Here is a 16,831-nt window from a genome sequence, read left to right as displayed (position 1 = left end):
CACGCTACCAAGTACTCTGTGCGTCAAAAGCCAGCCTGTAAACTCCTGGCAGCAAAGTTCTGCGAGCAGCATCTTCCCATCGGCATGGGATATAAGTAAGAGCTGTCAGTCCTGAGCCTCTTGCACAGACTCAATTAAATTGAAATTCAATTTAAATTGTAAAGGAAATAAAAACAACGTTTCTGAAAACATGATTGCAGCACTCACCTCCATATCTACAGCGTGCAGCTCAAGCCCTGCAGAATTCGACATCCTCCAAATAGATCTCTTTTTAAGAACTGGGGATGAAAATAGTTGGCAGCGGCACTGCTGTGTTTGCTAGCATGCTATCTTTGATTTAACAGCAAGCTTTCTTCTGAAAGGAAAAACCAATTTTCAGCTCCCCAAACTTTCCAGATACATCATTAGATGAAATAGATGGTGAAACACAGTTTGAGTCTGATGTTCTCCTCATCTCCCTCAAACTGTGTCCTGCATTTAGCAAGTAGTAATGCAAAATTTTAAAGTATCATCTGGGTCACAGCAGGAACGCATATGAGTTTTTTAGCACTTGGGAAGCTCATGTTTTACATACTGCGTGTTGTGTGCTCGCCCAGCTGAAGAAAGGCATTTTTTGGCCAGATGGTCTCAGCTAAACCACCCATTGACTAAGTAAATGCATGGCCTTTAAACTAAACACACAGATGCACAACTGGGGACTTCTTGAGGCAGGCTTTCTCCTCCACATCGGTGCCTTGATGAACAAGTCAGGTTTCATGCAGAGCAGACAGCTTCGTAGCTGCCTGCATCCATTCCTTGCAAGGACTACATAGCCCAAGGGCATCAGGGACATCACCACAGTGGTGGGCAGGATGGTGGTGCCAAGGACTACACAAAATAGGTCCCTGTCAACATCTTAGAGGGAGCAGAGGCTCTACAGAGCACTTCTCAAACTGCTCCATTCTGCCAGCAGTTAAAATAAAGGGCTCTCTCTGCTTCTGAAGAGGCACCGTGATGCACACAACCCACACAGCACAAACCTTCAGTGGCCCCACCAGCACCTCAGCAAGAAACGATCGCGTGGAGAATTCACCCTGGGCAAGGCAGGGAGAAAACTTGGTGGGAACCTGAACACTTGTGGCACGACCACACTTACAGGAGACTCATGGACCGACTGCCTGCTCAGCTGGGAGTCAGACCTGGCAGACGCAGAGCCATAGACACACTTCACCCGGTGCCCATGTAGCTAAATCAAGGTTAAGCTTCCGTGTGAGAGTGATCGCACGGTCTAGCAAAAGATGAGCAGGTGAACATTTCTTTAGAGCCACATTGACTCAAGCATTGATGCTGCGCAGCGGTCGGGGTGCGGAGCAGCAGCGCAGGCGAGGGGACTTGCAGGCAGATATACGTCTGGGTGTTTGTGCCAAAGCAGGTTAAGAAGTTTCCGCGCTCTGCCAAGCATCAGGGCTGACTACAGGACTCTTCAAAGCAGGGGACGGCTTCAACCACTCATCACGTAACCAAGAGCACCTTACCTTGCCCATCCAAGTGAGCAGAGCCCATCTCAGCTGTGAGATAACAAGCAGTAGGGAGGGGAGGTACCTTCTTAACCTGCTACAGGGCACCCAAATGGACAAAGAAAAGCTGACCCAAAACCAAATCAGCAATGCTGTTTGGTCTCTCTCTTTTACCAGATTTCTAAATAAAAATAATTTGCATATCCTGTCTGAGTAATGGATTAATACAGCTCCCCTGTGCAACACTGCTGCAGCATTTGCAGGGAGCAGCAGGAAGCACAGGTTGCATCAATGGGAATTATGGCTTCCAAGGTAATTGCCAATGATAATTACAGTTTACAAGGGTTATAACACCACTAAGAGAAGCTGGTTTACAGCAGAAAATGATTAAATGAAGCCAAACAAGTGGAGGGTTACAAGTTTTCAAGACTTGCCAGACCATTTGCAGACCCGCAGAGAGTTGGGAACAGAAAAATCACAGGCCAAAGCAAACTAAGGCACAAAGCCCATCTGACCCCTGTACATGCTCCCACTGAGGACTAACAGGGCTGAAGATCATTTAAGTTTCTCCTCTAAGCTCCTGTAACACGTCACCCTCAAATAAAAGCATTAACCCAAAGTTACCAAGCACAGCTGGGCTGTGGGGCACCTGGAAGGCAAGTTTTCAGAGCAAAGCAAAGCATCCCAAAGCCAGCGGGTTTCATTCCCTGAGCAGCAGAGGTGACGGAAGCCCACAGAGCCGTTTTGCTTAATGCAGGAAAAAGGCTCTGCAATGTAGCTACTGGAAAACAGCCTCAAGAAAACGCAGTTTGAAAAAGGTGTTGGAAGAGGGAAAGGGCCCATTCTCATGTGATGCAACATCACAGGAATAATTTGCAGCAGGGAATCAGAGCGAGCCAGCAAAGCACACATGGGGACTGTGGGAATGTCTGCCCCGAAACATCTTTGGCGCCATCTGACCTAAAACACGCTCAGAGCCCAAAATCTTAAGCACAGGTCCAAACTTCTGCATGAGGAGCACGGGATGGGAGCAGCAGGTTCTGCAGCTCCTGCTCTCCCAGAGCACAGCACGAGGTGAAGGAAGGACCTTTCCTCCGCACGTGCAAGGTCACTGGGGGCAGCCAGACGGGCTCACGGGCCCCCGATCTGCCCCGCGTCCAGAATTAGAGCAGCTGAAATGCCAGGCGGAGCTCGGCCACCCGGGGAACGGGCTCACGTGTGTGTCGCGTGGACAGCGAGAGCCCCAGCCCCTCCGACACCTGCGCTGGCACCCGGGGGCTGCGTGATCGGCTCCCGCGGCCGTCAGCTGCTCCCGGGCCTCCCGTTGCCATCTGGCCTCGGCTGCTCTCGGGAGAGCCAGCAAATCTGCAGCCTGAAGAAGGGTCCGCCTGGAGACAGCGTCATAGTTTGGGAACGGCTGCTGTCAAAACCGCAAAAAATGCCGTTTCTCACTCCATCCCCAGCCTCACGTATCACATCTGACACAGGAACAACATCTGAGTGGAGAGAGCCCTCTAAAATACGTCCTTGAGAGAACAGATTACATTGAAATGTGAAGTTCAGAGACACCAGCTGTGCAAGATAATCAGAAGAAGTCACCATTTCATCAGAAAAAAAGTGCTTGTATTTGCATGGATTGTTCAATATGGAGACACTTTCAAGCAGAGCACCCAAAGCACAAGGGTCATAGAATCACTTCAGTTCGAAGAGACCCTCGAGGTCATCAAGTCCAACAATTAACCTAACTCCAGCACTAAACCACATCCCTAAGAACCTCATCTAAACACCTTTTCAACCCCTCCAGGGCTGGTGACTCCAGCACTGCCCTGGGCAGCCTGTTCCAATGCCCCACAGCCCTTTGGGGAAGAAATTGTTCCCACATCCAACCTCAACCTCCCCTGGCGCAACTTGAGGCCGTTTCCTCTGCTCCTGGCGCTTGTTCCTGGGGAGCAGAGCCCGACCCCCCTGGCTCCAAGCTCCTTTCAGGCAGTTCAGAGATCAGAAGGTCTCCTCTCAGCTCCTGTTCTCCAGCTGAACCCCCCAGGTCCCTCAGTCTCCAGCAGGGTCTGCACCATCAGCTCCAGGAAGGAGCTGGGAAGGTTGAACTGGGTTTGCAAAAAACCTTCATGAGAACATTACATAATAACAGGACAGACTGCCCAGCCCTGCCTGTGCGTAACATCACCGATCTCGCACCACAGTAATGCATTGCAGCAAGTACTCAAAGGAGTTCTGGGAAGGCTGAGAGGTTTTATGAGTAAAAGGTTTACCAGAAAGCTACGGTCTCTGCAGTCCTGCTCAAATCCTGTTGCATCATGACAAGGATCAAGAAAGAAGAAGTTGTGTAATGATGGAGCGCAGCCTGGGAGGGGCTGCTGAAAAGGTGCAGAAGTATTTGGCAGCACTGAGAGCACAGTGTTGAGCAAACCTGACGGCAGAATCCCAGTGAAAAGACTTATCAATTTAACAGCATCACTTTCTAAACCCATACAGTTAACTCTGAGACCTGTATTAAAACCACCCTATGACTTTCCCCTCTAGTGTCCTCCATATATGTAGGTTGGGCCTAACAAAGCTCCACTGCCGACTCCATCTCTGAGCCAAACCATCTCAATTAAAAGTTGATCATGTACCTGGGATGAATGGGTTCCTATTGCTGTAAAGAAACCCCCAGCAGGCTGGGAAACAGCACTGTGCCGTGCCAAAGCGGAGCCCCGATGCCCAACCAACCCAAACACAGGCATTACTGTGCCTTTATTTTACAAAACAGCTAAAATGGAGCGTATTTCTCAAGGGACACTGGGCCACCATCTGCTCTGTGATCAGGGAATCAGTCTTCTGATCACCTTTAAAAATAGCCAAATGGAAACACAGCCTACAAAGAAAACACCCGACACCCTGCATGGCTGCTCACGTCCCATAGGAAAAACCACATCAATCTTTCAGCCCTTCCTGCTCACTCAATACATTCTCAGCTACTCTTGCTATTTGCAGCCTTTCAGAACCTAAACAAGTACCAGAGGCAACTAATGAAAGAATATTTATCTTGTGCAGTCCAGCCACTGTTCACCATACTCTGAGCAATCTCTACAGCACGGAGCCCAGCTGGAGGTGGACACTGCTCCAAAAAAACAAACCAGAACATTTATTTCTTGGCTCTGCAGAATTCCCACTCATTTTCTCACTCACCTGCCAATCTACACCCTAAAATCCACTTTCTTTGGACTGTGGGATGCTCTGACATCTCTAAAGGAACTGACACCCCCCAGGTTACACTGCGGCTGGTTCATCAGCCAACACCAGCAAGGGAATAAAGTCACCGTGATGGATCTGTACAGCCTGAGCTCACATCCGAGAGCCAGAACACTCACGGGTAACAGTTTTAGAGAAGACAAGATAGACAGCAGTCAGCAAGCCCCTCTTTGAGGGAAATCTACTCTGATTTTGTGACATATGACAAAATAAGGCAGCGTACAAGTAATACAGAGCACACGTAAATACCCACCCGGCGCTGACGGGTGTTTGCTCGGCAGCGAGGGGAATTCTGCTCCTCTGGGGCTTCGCATTCTTCCTACTTGCCTGATATTGAGTAACCACCAAATCAAGAGGATACGCACTAGCTAATTATGTTCTTACTTTCTTAAGTATTTTACAAAACAGCAGAAAAGCCAATGAGGAAAAATGATGGCTTTTTACCTATTTTATTTAGAGGAAAGGTTAGGATATTTAAATTAAAAAAAAATTAAAGTGTTTTTTTTTAACAAAACGATTACATTGTGTTGCAACGGAGCTCATATGCAAGAGTCATTCAGGAGGTCATCAATTTTGGCCAGCACGTCTAACCCTGCGAGCCAAATGCACAGAATGCTGCAGAAGAATGCGAGAGCTTGACGCAAGAGGAAGCATTTGAGATGTTTACCCTAAGTAATATTTTCAGAGGAGCGTGGACTAGTTTTACCACATCAATGGGAAAAGAGCTAATTCCTTGTTTAAACAATTTGCAGTTGGGCCATGAAACATATCCTGGATGAAGCTCCTAGAAGTCAAATATTCAACAAGCTGCCTGCAGCTGGAAAACACCCCAGTTTGGGAAATGCTGCATCTCTGGATGGAGCTCACTGCCAAATTTTCAAGACCTTTCCAGACACTGAAAGCCAGGCAAGCTGATTTCAATGGAGGTTCAAGCAACATTCATCAAGGCCATGATAAGAAATTAAACTTCTGGTGGACACTTCAACTTCATGTCTCAGAAACCTCTATAGGTGATGGCCAGTGTCACCTGCTGGACTATCGTATCGTTCTATACAAGGAACATCTTGTAGAAGATGGCCAGTGGCAACAGAAATGCAGAACATGCTTCACTAGTAGAAACCCAGGTGTTAAAAAGTAACCAGGAAGGCCACCGACTTCCTTGAGGGATTCCGCCAAAAAACGGAGGTGACATCTGCAAAAACGATAGGCTTTGAATTTACGGGGAACTGGCCAGTGCTCGTGGTTTCATATCACACAACATTTCGACATTTACAACAAGTGCAGAAATGCAAAGAGAGAACTGAAACCCTGCTCCGGATGCGGGGCTGGGCATTGGAGAGACAGGCTCACGGCGCTGGTGGGAGCCAGGAGGTCTTGCCAAAGCATTGTCCATCAGTACGACAGCCTGACAGCACTGGGCACAGAAAGGTCAGCAGCACAAATGCATCTACCCACAGGAAAGATGCCGGGTTTGGAACAAGCACCCAGCTGCACCTCTTTTGGCAAAGCGTGATGACTTTGTCCCCTGTAAACGCCCCTACTTGGAGCAAGTCTCATGCATATCGAGCCCAAGTCCTTGTCCACTTCTGCTCCATTCACACCAGGGTGCCAGGGAGAAGGCACAAGCCATTCACACTGCTAAAATGAAATAATCAGGTTTTCTAGTCCAATGAGCAAACTGAAGGCTGGATCTTCCATGATCTGAGTCTGTACGGGAGTTCACCACCCTCTCTGGCCATGAACTCTATTCATCCGCCCCAGGTTTCAATTCTCCTGCCAATAATCACCACGCACCATCACTGTATAATTGCGCTGCCCCTCCTAACAGTAAGTAAACTACTCTTATAACAAGGTTCCTGCAACATCTGCCAGCATTACAAGATATAAGTTTCACAGATGGGAAAATCCAGGAGCTATTGTCTTGGCACGCACAGCCCTCGCCACTCCCGAGGTATTTATTGTGCAACCACACACCCAGAACCGTGCAGAAAGGCGGTTCTGGACAGGGTATAAGCCAACATTTTAAGACAGGGGTCTAAGAAGAAATTAATGAAGAATTATTAAATATTTTGTGCTGAATCAACAGACCCTCTGTCAGAGCAACGAGCAGCACAAGGAAAAGATACTAAAGAAGAACACAAGCACCACCACAGGTCTCATTTACACAGCAGTATTGCACTGGGATGTTCACAGCAGCTCAGCCAAGAACCTCTTGGACTAAAACAAAATACCACGCTGGGTCAGATCCAAAGTCTGGTGTTTTGTCTCCAGGAGATGCTGTTTATGGAGGGCATGTGAGCCTGTCCACCATCAGCAGTTCAGCTGCGACACTGATCCTTGGGGGGCCTGCTGCTGGTCCTGAAAAGTGACCATTAAAAGCGAGGAAGCAAAGGGTAAGGTTAAACCAGCTCCACAGAAGGACCTTTCTTTCATTCACAGTTAAATCATGTTCTTGAACAACCTTTTGTGGGAAACTTCACGAAGGCGATCTGGAAACAGCCATACCCGTGCACCCAGTGCCACTCGCCTTGCACTCTGGTAGGTTTGCCAGCACCTCACAGTGGCTCCATCACCTTTCCCAGCTGACGGGTCTGTGCACAGTGACTCGATTTCACTGTCCCACTAGGGATACAAGTCAGATTTACTGGTTCCCAGGACCCCTCTGTTGTCCTCTCTAGCGGGAGAGGGGCTGGCAACCTCCCCGTCCTTGGCACAGCAGCCCTTCGCAATAACACACTGCACACCCTGGCCAGCAGCTCTGCAATTCCACATCCAAGTTCCCGCAGTCCTCTGGGCACATGCCAACTAATCCTGGGTGCTTCTTGACATCCAACTTGTTTATCTGGTCAAATACTTCCTGGATATTCCCTTGCATTTATATAGATGGTACTGTACCCCTACCAGTAGCAGCTACTAAGGGTTTCAGAGCAAAAGGCTGGGAGCAACAGTTCTGACACAATCCAAATGAAAGCTGCTCGAAGCTGCTGCCAGTGCATGTTCCGAAGACGGAGAGTTTACACAACCCCTCTCCTTACTGCCCAGCCATGGGACAACCACCCCAGTGCTGCCCAAGTGCTTGCTTTCTTTACAGACTTGACTTAACAGAGTACAGAAGTCCTATTCAGCCTACAGGAGCAGGACTATGGGTTATTTGAGCTCAGTAAAAACTACTTCCAGAGAAAATCTTCAGTAATGCTGAACGCTCTCCTGCAGAGGGACAAAGTCCAGGGGTGCATCTGAATAGGCAAAACCAGACGAGACCACAGGCACTGTGTAATCAAGTGGTCACCAACCTTTAATACTTGTCCCCTTCCTTCATTGCACTGCAGAGCAGAACAGCACAAGGCTGAGAGCACTTGCCTGCTCTCCGCTCCTGCCCTGCATCCCATGGCAGAAAAGGCTCTGCAGAGCCAGAACAGGGCTTTACACCGCCAAAACATCAAACCAACCATCCTCCCCAGCACTTCCCTGCAAACCAGTGTGCGTACCTGACAGGGCTGAGTCAGGGGCTCTGCTTCCCAGTCAGCCCTCAGAAGGGAAAAATGATTATCAAGTGAGTTGGTGCCTGCCAGCTGCCTGAGTAAGTTGGCGCTCAGTCCCCTGGCTCACAGCACACTCCACACACGGGAAGACCATGGGACAGCATCTGCCTGAAGAAGGTATTTTGCTGCTCTTACACATTTAGCTGCCCTTGAAGGAGGGTACAATATCTGTAGCTTAATAAAACACAAGTACATTCACTGTATTTTATTACCTACTTTAGGTGCACCTAATCTGACTGATTTCCAGAAGCAGAGCATTGTACTGTCCAGCAATGCTTCCAGAATAATTAATATCTGCCAGGACCACCAATCTATCACTCCACTCTTAGCACAGTTGATGGGGAGATGACATAGATTATTGAGGATGCACCCCAGAAAGCCTCTCTGATTCTTGGGTTGAGTGGGGTCACCCCATTTCCTATGGACAGTCCTCATCAGGGAAAGGAGCTGTGCTGAGCCTGGGTAGTGCCACCAAGCATAAAACAAACACATGGAACTTTTCCGTGATGCTTCTCACTGCCCTAGAGCTTACTCAGGCTCCCCATGGCAGGAATCCCTCCTGGTAGTAATGGCTGAGCAGCAGCTTTGGGTAGGACCCTTTGGTAGCACCTGCAACATCTCTTTGCTCTCAGCAGCCCACAGGCACATGTCTGCAAATGGGAATCAGTAAAAACCACCTTCCCAGCAGTGAATTTTTGTTCTTTAAACAAACTGTGTGACTTAGGGATGTGCTTCCACTACCAGAACAGCGTTGAAAGAGGCCACATCACTGTCGGTATGACAAGTCATCCAGGAAGTTACTAAAGAAAGGAGGAGTCACTTTGGCATAGGAAGCCCTGAGGCTGAGTGCATCGCGTAGAAGCTGCCCACAATTAGGCACTTCTGAAAGTCTGGATGTTAACAGCCAGCATCCTCAGTCACAGCATCTGTGCACAACAGTAATGGAAGCCTGATATCTGCAAAGGTTTCTAAAGAGTCTGATTATGGAGCCCAAGCACTCGGTTCTTCACAGTTTAATGTAATATTATTGCTGCAAACAGAAGACACCTCGACCCTTCCGGCAGAAATGCAACTGAAACACAGCTTCATCCAACTTCAGTTTTAGACTCCGGGATGGCAGATCCCAGCATGAAGAACTCCATGGGGAGGTATGGCCACCAGATGAAGGTGCAGCCCCAGGGATCCAGGAACCAGCAGGGTGGCCTTGTCCCATGGGGCCCCAGCAGCACATTATGACCCAAACAGCATTTGACACTCAGCATCCTCTCCGGAAACCTGATGTCCAAAAACTGTTGCCAGTTCCCCAATTAAAAGGTCTAAGAGTGCTCTGGACTCTGGGTTTGTGTGGTGTGCTGTCTATTGGTTGTTTGGGTTTGTTGCATCGGTTTTTGTTTGTTTTAATAAGCCCTATAGTTGTTGTTGGGTTTTGTGTTTTCCTTACAGAAAGATTTATTGGAAGAAATCTCACAGCTACAAGCTCCTAAATCTTTTATTACACCTTTTTTTTAAAAAAAAAAAAAAAAAAAACAAACATCTTCACTTTTTCTTTGCATGTTTTGTTTGTTCTAGACCCACAATGGGAACCATACAGAGTTATTCTTTTGTTTAAACAAAGCTCCAGTAAGCTCTGGCAGCTTTTACTATCTTTGTTTCCCCTTTCTAGCCCTCTTTTTTTCATATGCAAACCTAAGAACGCAGAGTACAACATCCAAAAGATGGGAAAACCCAGTAACACTCTGCCAAGCCCACACAGCCAGGCTACAGGAAGCTCAAACCAGCATGCAAAGCTCCACCTGCCATCCCCGTCCCAACAGGCACCACCAGTACCGCAACTGGGGTGACTGGTTTGAGAAACAAAGGCAAGAACGTAGTGCTTCAGCTACACACAGGTTACATGGGGAACAGGCTCATCCATGCACCTTCACATCCCAGAGCCTAATTAAAAGAGTTTTGTAACCAGTGTTGTTCTCTGAATCCCCACCTGGTCATATTTTTACCTCCACAAGCTGCCCAGGCTGATGTTTATATGAGATGATTAACCGGCACTTCAGCACAGAACTAAGGGTTTGTCCATGCGACACGGGTATTGGCTACAGCACAGAGAAGGCACACTGTGCTCTCACTCTAATTAACTCCCTCCATCACCGGTGAGGTCCTCAGTGATGCTTTAAGTCCCTGCAAGCGCCTTCAGCATCCCAGCTAGTTTGCCCAGTGCATTTCACCTGCAAGGCCTGCAAAAGCCACTGCAGGTATCTACCTGCACGGCAACCACAGCGTTGACTTCAGCCTTTCCACATGATTGTGAAAGAGATTTCGCTTTTGAGAGCAGCACTTTTATCAGAAGCATTTCCTGGAGCTTCCTGTTCCTCTTTTAGGCCACATCAGCAATAGCAAACAGAGAAAAGAGGAATCAAAAGCAGCAGAAAGAGAAATACTTGTAACATTCACAAGCAGCAAGAGAAAACATAATGAAACAGCTAACAGGAAAAATTCAAGTGTCTCCTATGGACTCGGGATGGTCCTTTTGAACTACACAGTCCTGACAGCACCAAGAGGACGATACCATGACAGTAAAGTACGAGTTCTGCAGCATGAAGCAATCCCATGTACTGCCCTTTGTGCTGCATGTGGTTTGGGATCAGAGGCTACGAGCAGAGCCAATTGGGCAGCCTCAGGATGGTGGTGGTGCAGGAACCTCCACAGCAGCTTCTTGGCCAGAACAGATGGGGATGATGAACACTGCTCACACCTTCCAGCCCATGCAGAACTCGAGACGGCCACAGCTGGCAGCGCACGGCAGCTCTGAGGTTCCTCAGGACGTATCTCTTAGGGACACTCAACAATGCCTTGAAACATTATTCACTTTTTCACAAATTTCTCCTCTCTGAAAGCAAAGACCATGATCTTGCATCTTTTCAAAGCTCTCATATAACCGGGCAGTCACTGATACCTTGGTATAATCTCAACACCTATTTCCATCTAACAGGCTATAGACTTTCTTAGAAGCAAGCTAGTGGCCAAGGTATTTTTTGTTTTTAAATCCAAGTTTTTCCCAGGAATCCCCTTTGGCTCCCAGAGGCTCTCATTTCTTTTTTGACCTTTCATACAGTGTGACAAGTCTCAAGTATTTTAGCAAAGTGGGCTCATTCAATAGAGTGTTAAACACAAAATGCAAAAGGACAAGATGACAGCAATTACATTTGGTTATGGAAGAAAAGCATGTGTCCTGAGAAGTACATACATGTTCCTTGAAGAACACGTTTACAACTCGCAACCCTTCGCTCTGCTTGCTCCAGACCTCAGTGCCACAAGCTCACAGGTCAGCACCGCACACATCGCATTCAGTGTCTGTTCCATCCCTCCGACATCCCCAGCTGGTGGCTCCAGACACCCCAGTGCCAGGTCACTTGTGACAGAACCACATTGGAGAGTTTATCTCAAAACAGTCAGGGAAAACTGCCTGTAAGCAGGAAGAGAAACTGTATTTTTTAGCACTGTGAACACCACGACTGACAGACACTCACCATTTTAATACTGGCTGCAAGCTTTGCTCAGCATCACAAATATCCCTACAAAAGCTGCCAGAATAGCTAACAAGAAAAACCTTCACCAAGACCAAATTAGAGCTGTTGGCTGCTGCCTGGCTGTCACCCAAAGATTTACGTGCGAGAAGAACGATGCACCCACTCCCTCCATAACGACCAGCACAGCTGCCAGCCCTGGCCTGCCAAATGGCTTTGTTTGCCAGCACCCCTCTACCTGAATGAGTTTACAAAGGAGATTTCATTCAGAAGATGCAATCATTTAACCTCTGGGTGAGCTAGAGAATGCATTTAACTAGCAAGGAAGTAAATACTTTCCACCATTTCATCTGCATCTTATCAATGTTTATTTGCTAGGCAATGAATGTAGTTCTCTTACTGAGTCGTTACATGTATGGATAGAAACCCTAGTGTAAACACAATTTTGCAGTCACAGCCAGAACTACACCAGTGTAAACTAATTCCTTTCTCTAGCAGGGTAGCTTCTAGTCACCTTTATGCCTGCCACAAGTTATGACTCTTTGGCTGCACAAAATCACTTAGAGCAGCACAGTCATTAATTGTTAGAGCATCTGGTGTGTTTACTGCAATGGCAGCAAGACTCCAGCTGCTCTGTTGAAGGGATTCACCAAAACCCAGCAAGTCACTGCATCCTTACATGCTGCATATTTCATTTTGCTTCTCTGCTGCCACATGCAGTCATACCGACACAACAGAAACGTGTGCACAAGTGGGCAAGGTGCTGTTCTCAGTTTGGGGACACAGCTGCAGCACCAGCTGAGCTCGTTCTGCAATGGAACATTAGTTCTGGATCTCAGCGGTCACTGGGGAAACCTGTTTTGCATCAACATCAAAATTTCAAGTTTCACATGGCTTTTCAAACTAGTAACTACTCAGTAAATAAACACCACACTCAAAACGAACACACTGCAGATTAGGGATGGAAGCTAACTTTTCTTCCCAAAGGTAACATAGCAAAGCCAGACTTTCTGAGAACCTCACAGCATTATACACACTCAAGTGCAAGGAATCAATATATAAGCTCAGGTTTTAGAAGAACCTTTCCGCCACAGGAGTGGAAACTCGCCAAACCCACAAAACATGAAAACAGCAGATGTAAATTTAATTTCCTTTTGGCTGTTCCTCATCCCATATCTCTACCCACATCTACCTGCCTCACAGGGGAACTACGGCACCTGCCTCAATACCATCTGACAGCTTTTGGCAGGTACAAAACCACAAAGGGCAGGGCTGGAAGTCACAAGTACCGCGCTGGGCAATGCACTCCAATGCATCCCAGGCAGGCAGAGAAGCTCCACTGCACAGCTCGAGTGTCCAGAAAGCAAACACCTGCTGTACCTATGTAAAAATTAAAGCCTCTCAGGCGTTGCCACGTTTTAATTCACCTCAGTAGAAATCAACACAGCTTGTATATTTCATCATAATATTTACACACCTTCTACGCGACAACAAACAGAAATTTACCAGTAAAAAGCAATTTTGTCCCCGAGCTTCTTCTCATTGACATTTCTGTCCAGGAGGTTGTAGCAGATGTTGGTGGTCGCCCCTTTCATCCACTCCACGAAGATCTTCCCCTTCGTCACATCGAAGTTGTACTTCAGAAAGGGTCCCGTGTGCTGACTCTTCCAGTAAAACTCCTTAGCGATGTCACCCCAAAATTCTGCAAAGGCAACGCGCGGAGCCCGTGACCCAGCAGCCGGCACGGCGGGGGGAGACGCCGCTCTCAGGAACGGGAGGGGCGGCTCCTGCACCCCACTTTGAGGGGTTCACTGCGGCCCCAACGCCCCCTCCAGCCCCCGGAGCCTTGCGGGAGCCGCTCCCCGGCCCTCCCCGCCCCGCCGCGGCCCTTCCCCGGGGGGAGCGGGCAGGCCCGCGGCTCCTGCCGCCGGCGCTCACCGTGCGGCTCCTCCACGGAGCGCTGGTAGAGCCGCTCGTAGTGGGGCAGCGAGGGGACGTGCGCCGCCGGCAGCAGCTCGGGCCGCGGCCGGTACAGCCGGGCCTGCTCCTCGGGCAGCACCATGGCGGGGCGCCGGCGGTTCTGGGCGGGCGGGCGGCCGCCGAGCCCGCTTCAAAGCGGCGCGGAGCCGGGGGCGGGGATGGCGCAGGCGGCGGGTCCGCCCTCCTGGCGACGGGGGAAGCGCCGCCCCGCTCTGGCAGAGCCCGCCCGGCAGGCCGGGGTCGGCAGCACCCGGCGGTGGGTGGCGTGTCGCTGTCGGCCATGTCACCGTGTCAGCCATGTCCCGCTCACACGACATGTTCCCCACCAGTTGTGTCCCCCGTCAGCCGCGTGCTCCCCATTACTGGTGTCCCCACCCCGTCAGCCATGTCACCTTGTCAGCCCTGTTCCCTCTATCAGTGCTGTGTCCTCCTGTCAGCCGTGTCCTCCCTTCAGCCATGCCACCTATGGCAGCGGTGATACCAAAAAGTCGGCAAAAAGGCTCCTTCACACTGTTTTGCAAGTGTTAAAAAGCAGCACTTCTACTGCAGCGTGCCAGATGTTTGAAGGATCGTTCCCCTAATTGAGAGCACAGGACTCGCGCCTCTTGGTGTTTGTCACAAACACCTATTACACATTCATTTGTTTGTATCATTTAGCTCATGCATTAAACATAATTATTTACACAATCACGCCCTTTGCTACAAGTTCATCTTTGGTATTCAAGGGTCTTCACTGGGGTCTCTAGTGCCCCCAATATCCTCACAGCCTGCTGCCCCCACAGCGTTGGCTCCTTGCCCCGATCTCTTGAGCAATGTGTGTTGTTGTTTTGTGCTACTATATAGCAAAAGTCATGTAGCTCTTTCTTCATTTAGTGGAACAATCCACATGTCCAGCTTGCAGACCAAGGACATCCCACTTTGCCCCATGTCCAGTCTCTATAGAGCTATTGTTTCTCTAGTAAATTCCTGTTACACTGTGGCTACTCTTGTTACATTAGGCCTAGTGGTTTGTAGAAGATTTTTGGTGTCCCCCTTTCAGCCATTTCGCCCAAATCAGCCATACCCTCCCATTACTGCTGTGTGTCCCCTCGGGGACAGTCCGTGCTGCCCCGCCAAGGCCAGGGCACCATTGATCAAATCCTCCTTCCCCAGCTTCCAAACAGGCTCAGAGGTCATGGCCACGCAGAAAACAACCTTCATTTTGATTCACAACACTCCACTTCCCCACCACTGACTGGCTGGGCGAGTATAGTGAGCTGTGTCAGTTCCCCAAGCACCACTCCCTCTGCAAAAAATGTTATAGATCTTGTCTAGTTAGTGAGAAACATTTTTTTCAACAACACAACAGACAAATGCTGGAACAGGAGCCCAAAGTGACAGCAGCACCTCAACCGTTGGAGATAATCAAAACTCAGCCAGACAAGCCTCTGAGCAACCAGCCCTGTTGGAGCAGGAGGTTGGACCTGGGGTCTCCCAAGGGACCAACATGATTCTGGGAGTCTGGCCTTAGAGGCAGGATCTGCCTACGGCGGTGCCTCCTGCAGCAGAACCATTCTCAGCTCACCCCCTAACGTTTCCTGCCTCGAGCCGGGCTGCCCTGATGGCATTGCCTAGGCAGGCTGCTGAAACCTTGAACATCTCCTTTTCAATGGAGAATATCACCCCTTTGAGCAAAACTCTGCTGTGCCCAGGGAGCCAACTTGCTGTGGAGCCATAGGCAGTTTTTGTGGTGGTTTGGGCTGGCGCCAAGGAGTGCTCAAAAGATAAAAGCCCATAACCTTGAACTTAGCGCAATATTTTGCAGGCTGGAGAGCAGTGGCCTGGTATCAGCAAGCAGGTACAACCCATTCCGGGATCCTCAGTGTTTTCCATGGTTTGCAACATTGCTGTACACTCCATACAATGTTCCCACCAACGAAGAGGAAATAATCAGTTTTTCAGACAAAAGTGGCTGGTGTTGGCATGTATTTTCCAGTAAGGATGTTTCCTGGTTTCAAAAGGCACAACTGTGCTAATAGATGCTGCAGTTCCCTGCTCTGGTCTCAGTTTGCTGGCTGCCCTCACTGCTTGTGGGCAAAGTTTCTTCTGTGGCTCCATTTGGGAGGACGTAGCTGCTTTTCCCAGATGAAACCCAGGAGTAGTTCAGGTACCTCCCTCCATGGGAGCATCACTCCAGACATGCTTTCTACACTTCTCCAACATGACCTCAGCAGGTTTTACACCCTGAATAGGTCAGCCACCCTCATACTGCACTGTAGCACATGTAACAAAGCTTCCTTAGACAAATGCCATGAAATCACTGTCCTGGAAAGCTGCAGGGTGGCCTCATGTTATTCATTTCATTGTTATTAACCAAGAAATCGCAGGAAGGAATCATTAGATCTTAGGGTACAGCACTTCCGTCTCAACTGCTAAACCAAACAGGTGAAGGCAAAGTCTCCAACGTAAGTCCACACCTGTCCAGATGCCCAATTTTAGTACATTCCCTGTTGGAGTTTCAGCCTGGGACCACTGGTCTCTAAGCCCAGGCTCACCCCATGGGCAGACGCAGTATGGATACAGCCAAACCCTGCAAGGTGTTTCCATCCACCAGCCAGTGCTATTGTTACCTCCAGTCTCCATATTATAAAAAGAAGCTTTTGGTGAACAAGTGATTTTTCTCCTGCAGCGTGGGCTCCCTGGCACAGGTATTTTTGAAGCTCTCCAGGAGCTACAGAAGTTGCATTCCTCCAGCAATCCCCTTGCAGTCGTGGTCCAGGCAAAGTCCCATGATTTTTGGGGTACACATGGCACATTTTCTAGCACCCCAACTGGAAAGTGCACTCATCCTCTCCTGAGAAGGGGAACAAACCCAGCATTTCAGAAGACACCTCACATTGAACATTTTCTAGTATGAGTTGCCAGCCCTTGGTTTTAGCAGCCTTAGTCTTGAGGATTTTGCATTTACAGGGAGGGCTTGGCAGCTCTCTAATAAAACTTTTGTCTCTCCACATGCCAGGACAGGAGCCCATAGTTCACTCCACTGCCAGGAAAATGCTTC

At 49.0% G+C, this 16,831-nt stretch overlaps 1 protein-coding gene across 1 annotated transcript in view; it reads right to left on the bottom strand.

Moving 5' to 3' along the window:
* ACSS2 (acyl-CoA synthetase short chain family member 2) overlaps positions 1-13,890 on the bottom strand; it is a 32,325-nt gene extending 18,435 nt beyond the window's left edge. Inside the window, exons 1-2 of the mRNA XM_080354812.1 lie at positions 13,750-13,890; positions 13,318-13,513 (exon numbers count right to left, since the gene is read on the bottom strand). Of these exons, the coding sequence (XP_080210938.1) occupies positions 13,318-13,513; positions 13,750-13,873 (320 nt within the window). The 5' untranslated portion in view covers positions 13,874-13,890. The remainder of the gene's footprint in view (positions 1-13,317; positions 13,514-13,749) is intronic.
* Between the last annotated feature and the right edge of the window lie 2,941 nt (positions 13,891-16,831).

The sequence above is a fragment of the Nesoenas mayeri genome (assembly GCF_963082525.1).
Source record: "Nesoenas mayeri genome assembly, chromosome: 16".
NCBI lineage: Eukaryota > Metazoa > Chordata > Aves > Columbiformes > Columbidae > Nesoenas > Nesoenas mayeri.
This window is presented reverse-complemented; position numbering and strand designations above follow the sequence as displayed.